The 12,473-nt window shown below is 42.1% G+C and overlaps 1 protein-coding gene across 1 annotated transcript; it reads right to left on the reverse strand.

Annotated features, from left to right (window-relative positions):
* Positions 1 to 263: 263 nt before the first annotated feature.
* On the reverse strand, positions 264 to 2,916 carry PAP29 (purple acid phosphatase 29). The gene is made up of 4 exons (XM_087377964.1): positions 2,667 to 2,916; positions 2,437 to 2,584; positions 1,943 to 2,343; positions 264 to 1,407 (listed from the first exon to the last, which is right to left on the reverse strand). The coding sequence occupies exons 1-4, from the start codon at positions 2,787 to 2,789 to the stop codon at positions 940 to 942; spliced, it is 1,140 nt and encodes a 379-aa protein (XP_087234090.1). The 5' UTR covers positions 2,790 to 2,916; the 3' UTR covers positions 264 to 939.
* Between the last annotated feature and the right edge of the window lie 9,557 nt (positions 2,917 to 12,473).

Consider the following 12,473-nt stretch of genomic DNA (forward strand, 5'->3'; position numbering starts at 1 on the left):
TGTCTTCCTTCGTCATGGAGAATTGTAAGCCGTTCTGTACTTAGCTTTCATAGTCAGATTTATGTTGTTGTCTCTTTGTCTTATTATTGCTATAAAAACGATTCTCTTTCTCCATCAACATGGATGTGCAAGCATTTAGATGATTCTTGCAAGTCAGGCATGAGTGCATGTATATATAAACGATGCAAGTGGAAGTACTTGGATAGAGCAAGATTTGTATATGATACAAACATCTCTTCAAGAATTCGGATATGGGTGCACCCCTAGATACCATAAAATTTGCTTTGACATTTGGAAAATATCTCCATGAAACTTCTACTCTTTTAATCAATTTTTTGTTCTAGCTGAAGAACTAGAATTCTTTATAGAATACATGTACTCTTTTCTCCATGCACAAGAAGGAAATATATCAGCATTTGTAGATGAATCAAAAGATAAATTGGATGGCATGCTTCATAATGAGTCCTCACTGCCTACATGGATCTTCAACAAGCCATATCAAATTGCTCGTAAGTTCAGCCTTTGCTTTGTACATGTGCCAGGCATTAAACTACTTCATCTAGAGCAGCAACTGTTTACCCTGAGAGGTCTAGGGTACAGATGAGAGTAGACCCTCTCGAATTAAACCATTTAGAGTGTTTATTCTGAGATGTCTAGGGTACATACAAGAGTAGACCCTCTCGAATAAAACCATTTACAGTGCTGCTCCAATTAGCTTAGCCTGTTTATCCTGGGATGTATAGTTTACATCCGATATGCATACCTTCTTTTGTCATCTTCCCTGGAGATACTCTAGGATTCTGCTGGCCTGTTTTATAAGAGAAGGATTTAAGGCTAAAGTCTCCCTAGTACCTGTTTTATTCGAGGATTCTGCTGGGCTGTTTTACAAGAGAAGGATTCAAGTATAAAGTCTCCCCGGTACCTGCTTATCCGAGTCTTTTAAGTTTCCTCATTGCTGATAAGAGAAGAGGTCCACAGTATCTGTTTATCTACAGTAGAGAGAGGAGCATCATCCAAGCGTTTCCAAGTGCTGATCTGATTGACACCAACCCAACCTCCCTTGTTATCTTTTCCCAATGATGCAAGCAATACTCTGGTTCTTCTTGGCCATCCAGCCAAACCATAAGCATGGTACCCAAAACCCCCCGCGTAACAAAGACTAACTTCCTTTAGTGCTCCACAGAAGTCGTTGATGTGATCGTGGCCAACAAATGCAGCTTTCACGTCTCCAGCCTCAACCATTGTTGCAAAGAATCCTGAATTTATTTCTGCTGAACTTATGCTCTCCTGCTTAATACCGGTCATGTTAGATGCATCAAATGAGCTGAATTCCGGGAGAGGAATGTGGAAATAGACCAGCCCTGGAGCTGACTCGTTTTGTGCGGCTGGCTCACTTTTATAAACAGCCTGTATCCAGCAGAACAACTCAGACAATCTCTCTCTCTCTTTCTCTCTCTCTCTCTCTCTCTCTCTCTCTCTTCCCTGGTTATATCATAAAACCGAGCTGATCCTGGTTATCCTGTGCTGTAGTCCTTCGGGAAGTTTGTACAGTCAATAAATCATGCTTCAACTATTGACAAACAACAAGCAACCTTTACACCCTCAGAAAATCCAAAATTGCCATCATGAATATATATATTTTGTTTCTTAGTCAGTCAAGCAATTTCCTGGCTGGACAGCTGCCTAAACGGAGTCTCGCCCAAAAATCTAGAAAGAAGGTGCGGCTTCCAAGACAACTTCTCTTATGCCACCATGAGACACCAACACGAGACCTAGACAAGCAACAGAGGACCTTTGTCTGCAGTGAAAAGATAACTCTGCAGAAACAGGGACAAAGAAGCAGATAGCTTTTATTGAGTTCATGCGCCTGAAGTCGACCTTGTGGACTCACCTTTGAGCTAACCTGTATCGTACATCGAATTAGTGGGAAAGGCTTCGTTACCTGCAATTGCGCAGAAGTTTGCGAGAACCATACTTGTTGAGACGCTTTTATCCAACCATAGCCACTTATGCTCGGAACTGTGGAATAATCTCCACTATCCAGGAAGTATAGATTAAGAACGCTCTTATTCGCGAGTTCTGATCCAAGAACACCACCGACTTCTAGATTATAGTTTCCAAATCCATCGATCTTACTATCACAACCTAGATTAGGATTTATCTGTGTTACTGTGTATTCAATCTTGACAATGTGCTGCATAAGCTGCTGACGATCCAGGTCTCCTTCTTGATCATGGTTTCCCAGAACTGCAGCCCAAGGAATCTTAGCATTCACTGCAGGAGCAAAAGCTGCTACCTGGGATGCGGCGGAATCAGCACAATCTGACCCGAAAATGTTGTCACCTGACGGAGACGGCAGCATAAAGTGAGGCTTTTGGAAAATGCGGCTTCCAAAGCAAAAATCGCAGAGAGTTTTGGGATGAGGGAAGAGGATACCAGTAAACACAATCAAATCCGGCTGCTCTGCGGCTATCATCCGATTCAAAAACGCAGTAGTGTTGAGGTCAGAGCACGCAGAAAATTGAGAGGGTAGCACATCTTCGCAAGCAGTGGAGGCACCATTAGCATAATGCATATCAGCGACCTACAAAATTGTGTGATGGGTGAGTAAGGGGTGGGCAATTCCATGGAATTTGGGGGTGATGGAAGGCAATTGTGAAGAGTACCTGAAGGATTTTGAATTCTCCGGCGGATGAGAGACGGAGGGGAGAGGAGAAGGGAATGAAGTTCAAAAATAAAGCCAGAAAAAAAACTAGTAGAAGAAATTGGGAGGGATGATAGGAATTCATAGCTTGATGTGCATTCCAAAGGAGAAGGAGCAAGGACTTCAAAAGACCAAAGGGTCTTTGAGAGAAAGTTTTGTACTCCTTGGTCGATATTTTCTAAGTGCTGGCCAGCCCTTTTCGTCCTTCTCCTTCGGCTTTCACACCATCGAGAAAAAGTCGAGGACACGTCCCTCATCCTGCTTGGACCAATAGGTGAGATGGCGCCCGAACCTACTTGGACCAATAGGTGAGATGGGGCCCCAACGTGTGGAGGAAAAGAAATCGTGTCCGACTGCAGTAGGCCGCCCAGTTCCTTGGCCAAAGACAAGAAAAGGGTGGGAAATCCACTCGCTCGTCTGCCATTTTGGACCTACAAGATTCCTTTAACCATTCATCCAATCATCTTTTAGTGTAATAACATTGTAGCCTTTCATTATATCATGACCATCGGGTGGTGTGAACCACATCTCCCGTGGGCAGCTATCCTCCTCTCCATTTTCTTCCTCCATGTCCAGACACAGTGTGAACCCACCCTTAGCCTCAGTTCACACCACCCGACCAGCATCTCGTGTTAAGGGCTATAGCAGGGACTACTGGCCCAGACACTGACACAAAATATTTGTGTGTGGCCCACAGCATTACCATTTTGTGCATCTACATCATCAATCACATTTACTAGTTTATACCAGCTGCTCATCTCATCAAAAACAACATCTCTACTCACTGTAAACTTACGAGTAGAAGGGTTATAGCATCTATACCCTTTCTACTGCAGAGAAGAACCAATAAAGATGCACTTCTCAGCTTTTGGATCCAACTTGGATCTCAACTCATCTGGCACATGAACATAGGCAATGCAACCAAAAGCTTTCAAATGAGAAATATCTAGTTTCCTACCAGTATACATCTCCTCTAGCGTCATGCCATGTATTGCTGCAGTGGGAATCCTGTTCATTATGTAGACTGCTGTAGCAACTACTTCAGCCCAATAATAATCTGGCAGGTCTTTTTCATTAAGCATGGCACGAGATACCTCTCCAATATGCCTGTTTTTCCTTTTTGCAAGTCCATTTTGCTATGGGGTATAACTACATGAATATTGCTACTTTATGCCATGCTCCTATAGGAACCTTGCAAACTCATTTGAGAGGTACTCTTCCCCTCCATCTGACCTTAGGCATTTTATTTGCAAGCCTGCTTCTTTTTCAACCATAGCTTTAAAAGCTTTGAAATGCCCAAACACTTCACTTTTCTTTTTCATAAAATACACCCAAACTTTTCTACTGTAGTCATCAATAAAAGTGACAAAATAATGACAGCCTCCAATAGATGCAGCTTTAGTAGTCCACACATCAGAGTGGATTAATTCCAATGCTTACTCTCTTGAACATGTCTAGGAAATGGTTTCCTTGCCTATTTTCCAAATTGATAGGCTTCACATACCTTATGCATCTCTGCAACCTTGAACTTAGGCAATCCTGCAACAATATTCTGCAACAATATTTTGGGCCTGCATTAATTTAAGTCGTACATTAACATGACCAATGCGTTTATGCCAAATATCAATATCTGCAACAACACCGGTCCCATGTGCAAACATTGCTGCACTCAATTCAGGCATGTCCGCATCCAACGTAAACATCCTGCCCTTCTTCTTCGCTTTTGCTATCAAGTGACCTTTATTTTTCATATCCTCAACAAAGCATCCATGAGGATTAAATCTGACCTGCAAGCCCTGCTCAACCGTTTGACCAACAGAAACTAGGTTCTTGGTGATATTCGGGACATGAAATACATTAGACAGGTATTTCTTTTTCCCATCCTGCATAGACAAAGGAATTTTACCAATCTGCACAATAGGATGTGTAGTATCATCACCAGTCTGCTTGAATCGCCTTCTAACAAGTCGTACGGGCTTGAAATCAAGTTCCGACAAGTCGTACAGAATCGCGGCACTATCGCGCAACTGTACGGACAGGGGGAAAAAAGCAAAAAACAAATTCACCTGAAATGGTGCGGGATAGATTTGTTTATATGCGAGCAGCTCATAAATTTTGAAAAACGTTGAAATCGGACCTCAAGAGGTCAAAAAACAGCCGCTGGACTGTTGGAGCTACCTTAAGCAAAAGCTGGAGAGCTGAATGTGAGAACCAGGAACTCGCACTGGAGCTCCAAGCTTGCGGGAGTTTGCAAGCACGAGAATGGGCTTTAGAGACGGAAGCGCTCTATTACCAAATGTAGGAATAAAGTGGATACAGGTTGTGAACACAAGTGAGCAAGAGTGCACACAAGAAAGCTCCAATAGAAATGTTCAAATGAAACAATACAAGTACTTGGTATATATAGTACCCAAGTACTACTAGTCAACCATAGGGTTGACTTTATGCCTACAACACCATATCTTTGTAATCTCTTACAGCTATTTGTGTCCTTGCTTTCCCTTTTGCAAGAGTATTGCACCCACTAAATGCAATGATACACTTGGATTCACATAAAAGTCATCCCCCCATCTTGGAGGTTGCATAATTGGACCCTTACTCATGCATTCCTTAAGCAAACAAAAGGCTTGAGTTTGATCTAGACCCCATGGAAAGGAGTATCCTTCATAGGGTGATAAGGCCGCCTTGGTAATGTATGCTTACTAGGAATGTCACCTACACTTGTTTTCACCCTAATGTACTTCAGTAGTAGGAATTTAAAGAAAGGTTCAGTTTTGGGGTCTAAGGTTTCATTGATGAGGTGCCCCTAGGAAGCTGAATAGCTCTTGTCCTCAAAGAGCCGGTCAAAATGCACGTTGTTGGGCATTGCTATTGTCCTTCATGGATAAAACTCCAACCACCAAGACCCTTGCATGATCCATGGGATTGGATCAAGAACAAGAAGGGGGCATGTTAACCAATTAGTTTACAATATGCCACTGCTGATTGGTAATGTCACTTGCTGAATAGTGGCAAGTTCGTAGATTTAGGATTGTGCCTTGGAGCAAAATAGGCTGGAGATCATTTGTAAAGAATGAGAAAAGAGAGTGGTATAAAGAGAATAGGGTTGGCCTCCCTTCAAAATGTGGCATGTATAAAGGCCAATTCAGCGGCCGTTTGATAAAACTGAATTAGCCTTAATTCAATGCACATTGAAATAATTCAACGGCACTGAATCCACCTTAATTCAACATTTTTCCCAATTTGTTTCAGTTGGGATTTTTTGAAGATTATTGACTAGCTTGGACATTTCTTGACATTTTTGTGACATTACTAACTCTTGACCTAGCCTGATTTTGAATCCAAATTTTCATGTCATCATGATGCCTTGACTATTTTTTTGTCCCAACTTGACACACACTACTAGATTTGACATCTTTCCCATTTAGGAGTACATGAATGAATTCCATATGCTGTTGTGCATGACTCTATACACCTAATGCATGTTGACCTAACAAGTTCCTATACCTTGTTGCGAGTATGCACAAGTTATCTAACTTAGACACTCACCCATCATAGATCTCTATCTTTGCATGTGCGTTCTTCACATACGGACGTTTGAAGACATGTTTGATACTCATTTTTGGGAGCCACATCATCCTTTTTGTCCCATCTCTCTAAGATTGCTTGATCACCACTCCATCGTCCAATCTGCAATCACTACCACCTACCTCTCCAAGTCTTGATCCAAGGATGGATCAACTATAAGAAGGGTGTCATGTTAACTAAATGGGTTGACACTAACACATTTTGTGCCTTCCAATGTAATTCCATAGTGTAGGATTTTATAGAGTTGCCTTGGAGCCACATCTGGGCCCAAGAGGAATGTAAAGCTAGAAAGTACAGAGTGGCAACACTAGAAATAGAAGAGAGGATAGGGTTGGCTAGCTAATTCAGTGCCACGGAATTAGGAAAATTACATATACCCCCTCCTCTAGGCCAAAAAATGTTGAATTGATAGTTTTAACAAGATTATGCCAAATTTCTCCTAGACTTCCAGATAGCTTCCAAACTACCAAAAAAACCTTTGAAACACAAAGGCCACATCCTGTATGTCATCCAACTCCTATGGTGAACTCTAAGACATCCTCCAAAACTATTATTCTCTCAGTGAGATGGAGTCCTAGACTTCCAAAGGTTTCACCACCATGAGACTAGCCTTGGTTGGAATTCATTGTGTCTTTGTTGATGTACTAGCTTGGCATCTAGTACCATAGAATGCAATGCTAGAAGATATTGGGTGGTACTCCCTACAAATTGATATAGCTCCATAAAAACACATTTCTATACTTCAGAAAAAGACTTTTGACTGCTTGGAGTTGATCATCCAATAAATGAGCACTTACCACAACCATGCATGGGTCCTTGATCATATCCAAATTGAGTTTTTGAGTTGATTATGGAGTGAAGTACTCATAATCAAGCTGAGTTCTGGTGATCTTGGGCTCAGCTATCTCTCACTAGTCATGTCTTCAGTAAAGTGCCCCAGATATAGATTTTATTGCTTAGTAGCTTGTCATCCTTCATATTCTGCTTAAGGTCACAACCACCTAGAATACATTGATCCCTTCCACAGGTAAGATTTGCATTTCCATCAACTAAGACTCGACATCTTATGGGAACTGATCCTTGACCTCCACGTCTTTGGGTTGGCAACTACTTGGTACCTTGCTTGGATTGGTTGGCATTTACCTTGGCACTTCCAACCATGGTCTACCCTACAAATTTGGATAGGCATTCATCTCCAAAGAATTGACAACCAAACTTGCTATGTAATGTATTCCTTGGATGATGATGACATTCAGGAGCACACCTTTGAGCTCAACTAGTCTTTGCTAATCTACAATGTGTACTTGAAAAGGAGAAGGCTTCAAATTCTTGAGCTTTAGTTGCTTAGACACATCCTCTAAGATAATATCAACTCTTGAGCCACCAGCCATGATCACATTGGGTACATTGTGCTTTTTTATCTTGAATAGTGATGACCAAAACTTCCTTATTTACTATGGATGTGTCAATAATTGGAATGGTAACAAGGGAATATACAACCTAGGGTGGCTTCTCCTTGCCTCAAACCTATTGTAGGAAAAAGTCTCGGCAATATAGGGAAAGCTTCAATAATTCATCCATCGTGAGGCCGATCTTGATGTTGTGGAAGGTTTTACATGATTGGACATCTCTAAACTCATGTACTTGGTGATACTTGGCTCAGTTTAGGACTTGCTTAGTGAAGCTTTGCTTGGCTCAGTCTGCTATAGAACCAAGTGTGGATCTAGTAGCAAGTTGCAGGTGTCTTCCCTTTTAGTTCCTTAGCAAGCTTGGCTACCACTTGTTTCTACTCCTTCTAGTTGATATCTTTGGTTTGAGGTGGACCCTTCTCAATACACTCTACTAGACCTTGGGACCTGGTAACTGCATATGGCCCAACCTAGTCAGTTACTTTTGCCAACATAGCTTGGCACTTGAGGCCAAATTCCCTTCTTTCTACATTGCTTTTGAGAAGCTTGATTCTCAACCTCGGTATGACCATGTTCTCACAAGAAGTAGCATAAAATCTATGGTGGTTCCTGGTTTTCTCCTTTAATATATTTACCTTTTCCTTTTCCTTGCATGAGCCTCAGTGGGCATCCATCTTTAAGCTCACCATCTCTACCACCTATTGGACAATTTGTAGTGTGGTTTTTGTTGTACCAAACTTGGGATCATCATGCCAAAACTTGGTGTAGTTTGGAGTAGGTTTACATGGGATACCCAATTGCTTCGTGTCCTTCTTGAGCTCTTGTCTCTAGACAAGATAGATTCTTCATCACTCTCTTCATCTTTCTTTTTGGGTTTGGATTTGGTAGGTCCACTCTTCTCCAAGGATACTACTCGGTTAAACAACTCTTCATATGTGCTAGTCAAATTGACAATCTCAGGGGAGCTCAGGTCCAGCTAGGTGCAACCTATAATCAACCAAGCACACAAGGATTTGTCATCTAGTGATGTGCTCAGCTGATTGACGAGGGCCTACATTCATAAGATAGATCCTGAATATATTCATTCTTCTTCTACTTCTACTTCAATCCAATAAGCTTGATGAGGGCATCCTCCTCAACAATTTCCTATCCAAACCTCTTGAGAAATGCCTCAAACATTTATTGCTAATCTGTGATGTAACTAGTTAAAAATTGGTTAAACCATTACTGGGATGTCTTTGCCAAAAGTACAAGGGAAGTAATTCGTATACTCCTTCTTGGTTATAGTGTTGAGATACCATGCTCAACATCATGTGATTACATGTGAATAGCACTAACACATATAGAGTGCTATAAAGGAAAGGGTTAGATGTCCTAACCCTAACTCTAAATGGGTTTGTATATATTCTACATTTTCAACTAAATCTAGTGTACAGTTAGTCATTTGTGGTGTGCTCTCTAGTTGTGCCCTCTCTCCTCATCTCCACTCTTCTTCTCTCCCCTCTTCATATTTTGTCATGGTATCAGAGCTTCCTTGCCTTTCGTTGAGGCACTGCGATCCGTATGCGAGAGTAGGAAAGAGTGTGAAAGTTTGAGAGATTGAGAGATCAAGTTTTCTCTTCCATGAGAGAAAAATTCCATTCATTTTCGAAGAATTTCCATCCATTCCATCCATTGAGTGAGGATTTCCATTGTGAGAGAGTTCTTTCGAGTGTTATTGAGAGATTTCTTTTTCTACTTCAAGCGAGAGAGGGAGAGAGATTCATAATTCATTTTCATGCCTCTTGAGTGATTGTCACTTCATTGTGAGATATTTTCATCCATTCTTCCATGAGAATGAATGCTTCTATTCTGTAAGCTCTTTGTGAGGAGCTTTGTCTCTCTGGTTTCCGTCGAGAACCACGCTTGAGCCCATTCAACTCATAGTGATCTTTTCAAGCTCTACTTTTATCTCGATCTGCCTCTAACGGAGCCAACAAGCTCCATCCTTCTGCAAATGGGACTAAGAAGCAGCACGACCTGCAAACTCAACCTACAGCTCATGAGACCTCCTGTAGCACATGCCAACAAAGCAGCAACAAGCAGGGCATCATCCACAGCAATGCCTCTTGTGACACAACCTCCAACCAATGCCAGCAACAACGAGTAGCCTAGATGAATGGCTAACCTCCCATGATGGGACTACGAGCCATCACATTGCCATAGACCTGCACTCATGACAGCTTCAAGCTCCATCTGCTGGCAATGCCATCCATGACTTAGCATCCCTCAGAGCTTCAACAACACCCACAGCTCATATACAACCTCGTCAATGACTCCATAGGTTGAGACTCCTCCATTCCCAGTGCCTCAACTGGCTGATGCCTCACGCTCTAGGCTTCTAGAGTGCTACTATTAGCCACAAGCTCTCGGCTCTCTCCAAAGAGGCTCCACAATAGAGCCTCCATGATGATACAACCAACCAAACACAGTGCTCAGCCATCTCTGGCCACCCACAGACGCTGGAGCTAGCCGCCTCCATAACCAGGACTTTGCTCTCCATCTATGCTCCTGCAACCTCCAGCTTCCATAGCCAGCCGCTCCAAGTCAGTTAACAGCTACATGGCATGCCTCTTACAAGTAGCTCCATAGAGCACATCAATCGACAGAACCTCCAACCGACTCTTCCTCCATGCCATCCGCCTGCATCGCCATTGTTGCAAAAGACATCACCATCGTTTTCAAGCAATTCCGTCATCATCTCCATGTGTGACATGTGGAACTTATCTCCAAATCTTAGTTCAATTAGACTACCACAGGCTTGGTCAACCTTGTCGTCAGGTTGCATGATGTAGCTAGCTTGGTCAAGGATATGCCACATGGTAGGACCTTATCAAAGTGATGCATCAGCTTATCCTATCTTGCTACATCATCATCGACAATGTCACGTCATCAACCCCATCATCATGGATAGTGCCACATCACAAGGCTGACATGAGGCTGACCTCAGCATTGCCATGCCATCATCCATGTCCAAAATTCCATGTTATTTACCACATCATCAGGGTTGACCAGTCAACTACCATGTCACCCTATCGAGTCAATAGTACATCATCACTACCATGTGACATTGTCCCCTGCCAGGCACTCTGACCCCTCTGCAAGCACACTTGGCACCTTGCATGTGTGCCTGCCTACCACATCATCACACTACTCCACTGGCACACCTCTTCATAGGCACAGTCACTGCATGTGGCCCTTGAGTGCCACATCATCATTGAGCACTTTGCACTCCTTTAGCCACTCCACCTAGATCAAGCCGTATCTCTTGATCCAGGAAGAATTTGAGGGTGCTCCAAAAAGGAAAATCACTTGATTTTTTGTGCTCTACAAAATTACCACCATCGATATTACCTTCCATATAACTAGCAATATTATCATCAATAGGGTTCTCGAAGTTATATCGATGGAAATATTGACGTATTTTTGTTAAAATGTATGTCTTCATCAAGAACTAGTGCTAATTAACAATGCTAATACAAAAACCAAAACATTAACGCTTATACTAATGCTAATATCCATGTTTTTCAAATTTAAAAATGCAAGTATCACTCACTTTTGATACTCGTCGACAAATACACTTCCTTCATGCACATTAGCCTCTACATTGACGCATTTGACCCAGCACATAAAAAGAACCAAAGAAAAAGAAATTATTTGTTGTTCTTTTCTTCAATCAATAGTTGGTCTAGATCTAGATCAGAGTAGACTAGATTGCCACAGTGGAGATGATTTGAATTTCTCCAAGTTGCTAATCTAAGCCATACCCAAAATTCTCGACTAGTTCCTACTCGGAGTCAGGTACAAAAGGATTGGTGAAAGATGTACTCTATGTTCCGAACCTCGGCAAAAACCTCTTGTGAGTAGAAGGTCAAATGATAGAACACAACTACCGAGTCATCTTTGACGGAGATGAATGCACTATCAGAGACAAATCCAAAGGAAGAGGTTGAAATGTTTAACCCAACCACCTTGAAAGACCTCACTAAATTGGCTGAGATTGCTAAGAGAAAATTCAATCCTCGTAAACCCTTCAACAAAGGAAAGGAGAAAGCTATTGTACAAAATGTTAACAGCCAATCACGTCCTGGATGGATACCATTTCCTTCCATGACTGACAATGAGAAAAACCACTTATTGACATTGCAAAGACCCTGAACATTGTAATGCAGTAATTGAAGTAGACATAGAAGATATGTACAGTCAAACCAAAAAGCAGAGTAAAGTATAAGCTGTCAGGCCTCAGCCATGACATCAACATCCACCTGGGCTCCTGGATCATTAGCTCTATGATCCTCATCATTGTCACATACAGGAATGCCTCTTTTTAACACATCAACCCACAGTTGAGAAGCAAGGCTGTCTTTTCTGGCATTATGTACATAGAATGCATCCCGATGTGATCTCTTTACAGGAACACAACCAACACTTCTTGGCTGGCCAGCAAGGCCACTATGCTGGTTATGATAGTTTTTATGCTGGTACAATGCACTTTTCGGGGGTTTGCATGCTGGTAAAACATGATATACAGCCCACGGTTGCTTACAATGACCCTCAGGGTCGATGGATGGTGATCAGATGCACCTGGCAGGCTGATCTCTATGAAATTGCATCTGTTTATGCCTCACAAACTTCTGCGACTAGAGCTCAAATGTGGGCCTCCCTCAAACAATATCCATGGCTGTCCAATGCTTTTTTGTGTGGAGACTTTAACAACTCGCCTGCCACTCAAG

The sequence above is a fragment of the Dipteris shenzhenensis genome, chromosome 8 (genome assembly GCF_047967505.1).
Source record: "Dipteris shenzhenensis isolate YYH24624 ecotype China chromosome 8, Dip_SZ_1.0, whole genome shotgun sequence".
NCBI lineage: Eukaryota > Viridiplantae > Streptophyta > Polypodiopsida > Gleicheniales > Dipteridaceae > Dipteris > Dipteris shenzhenensis.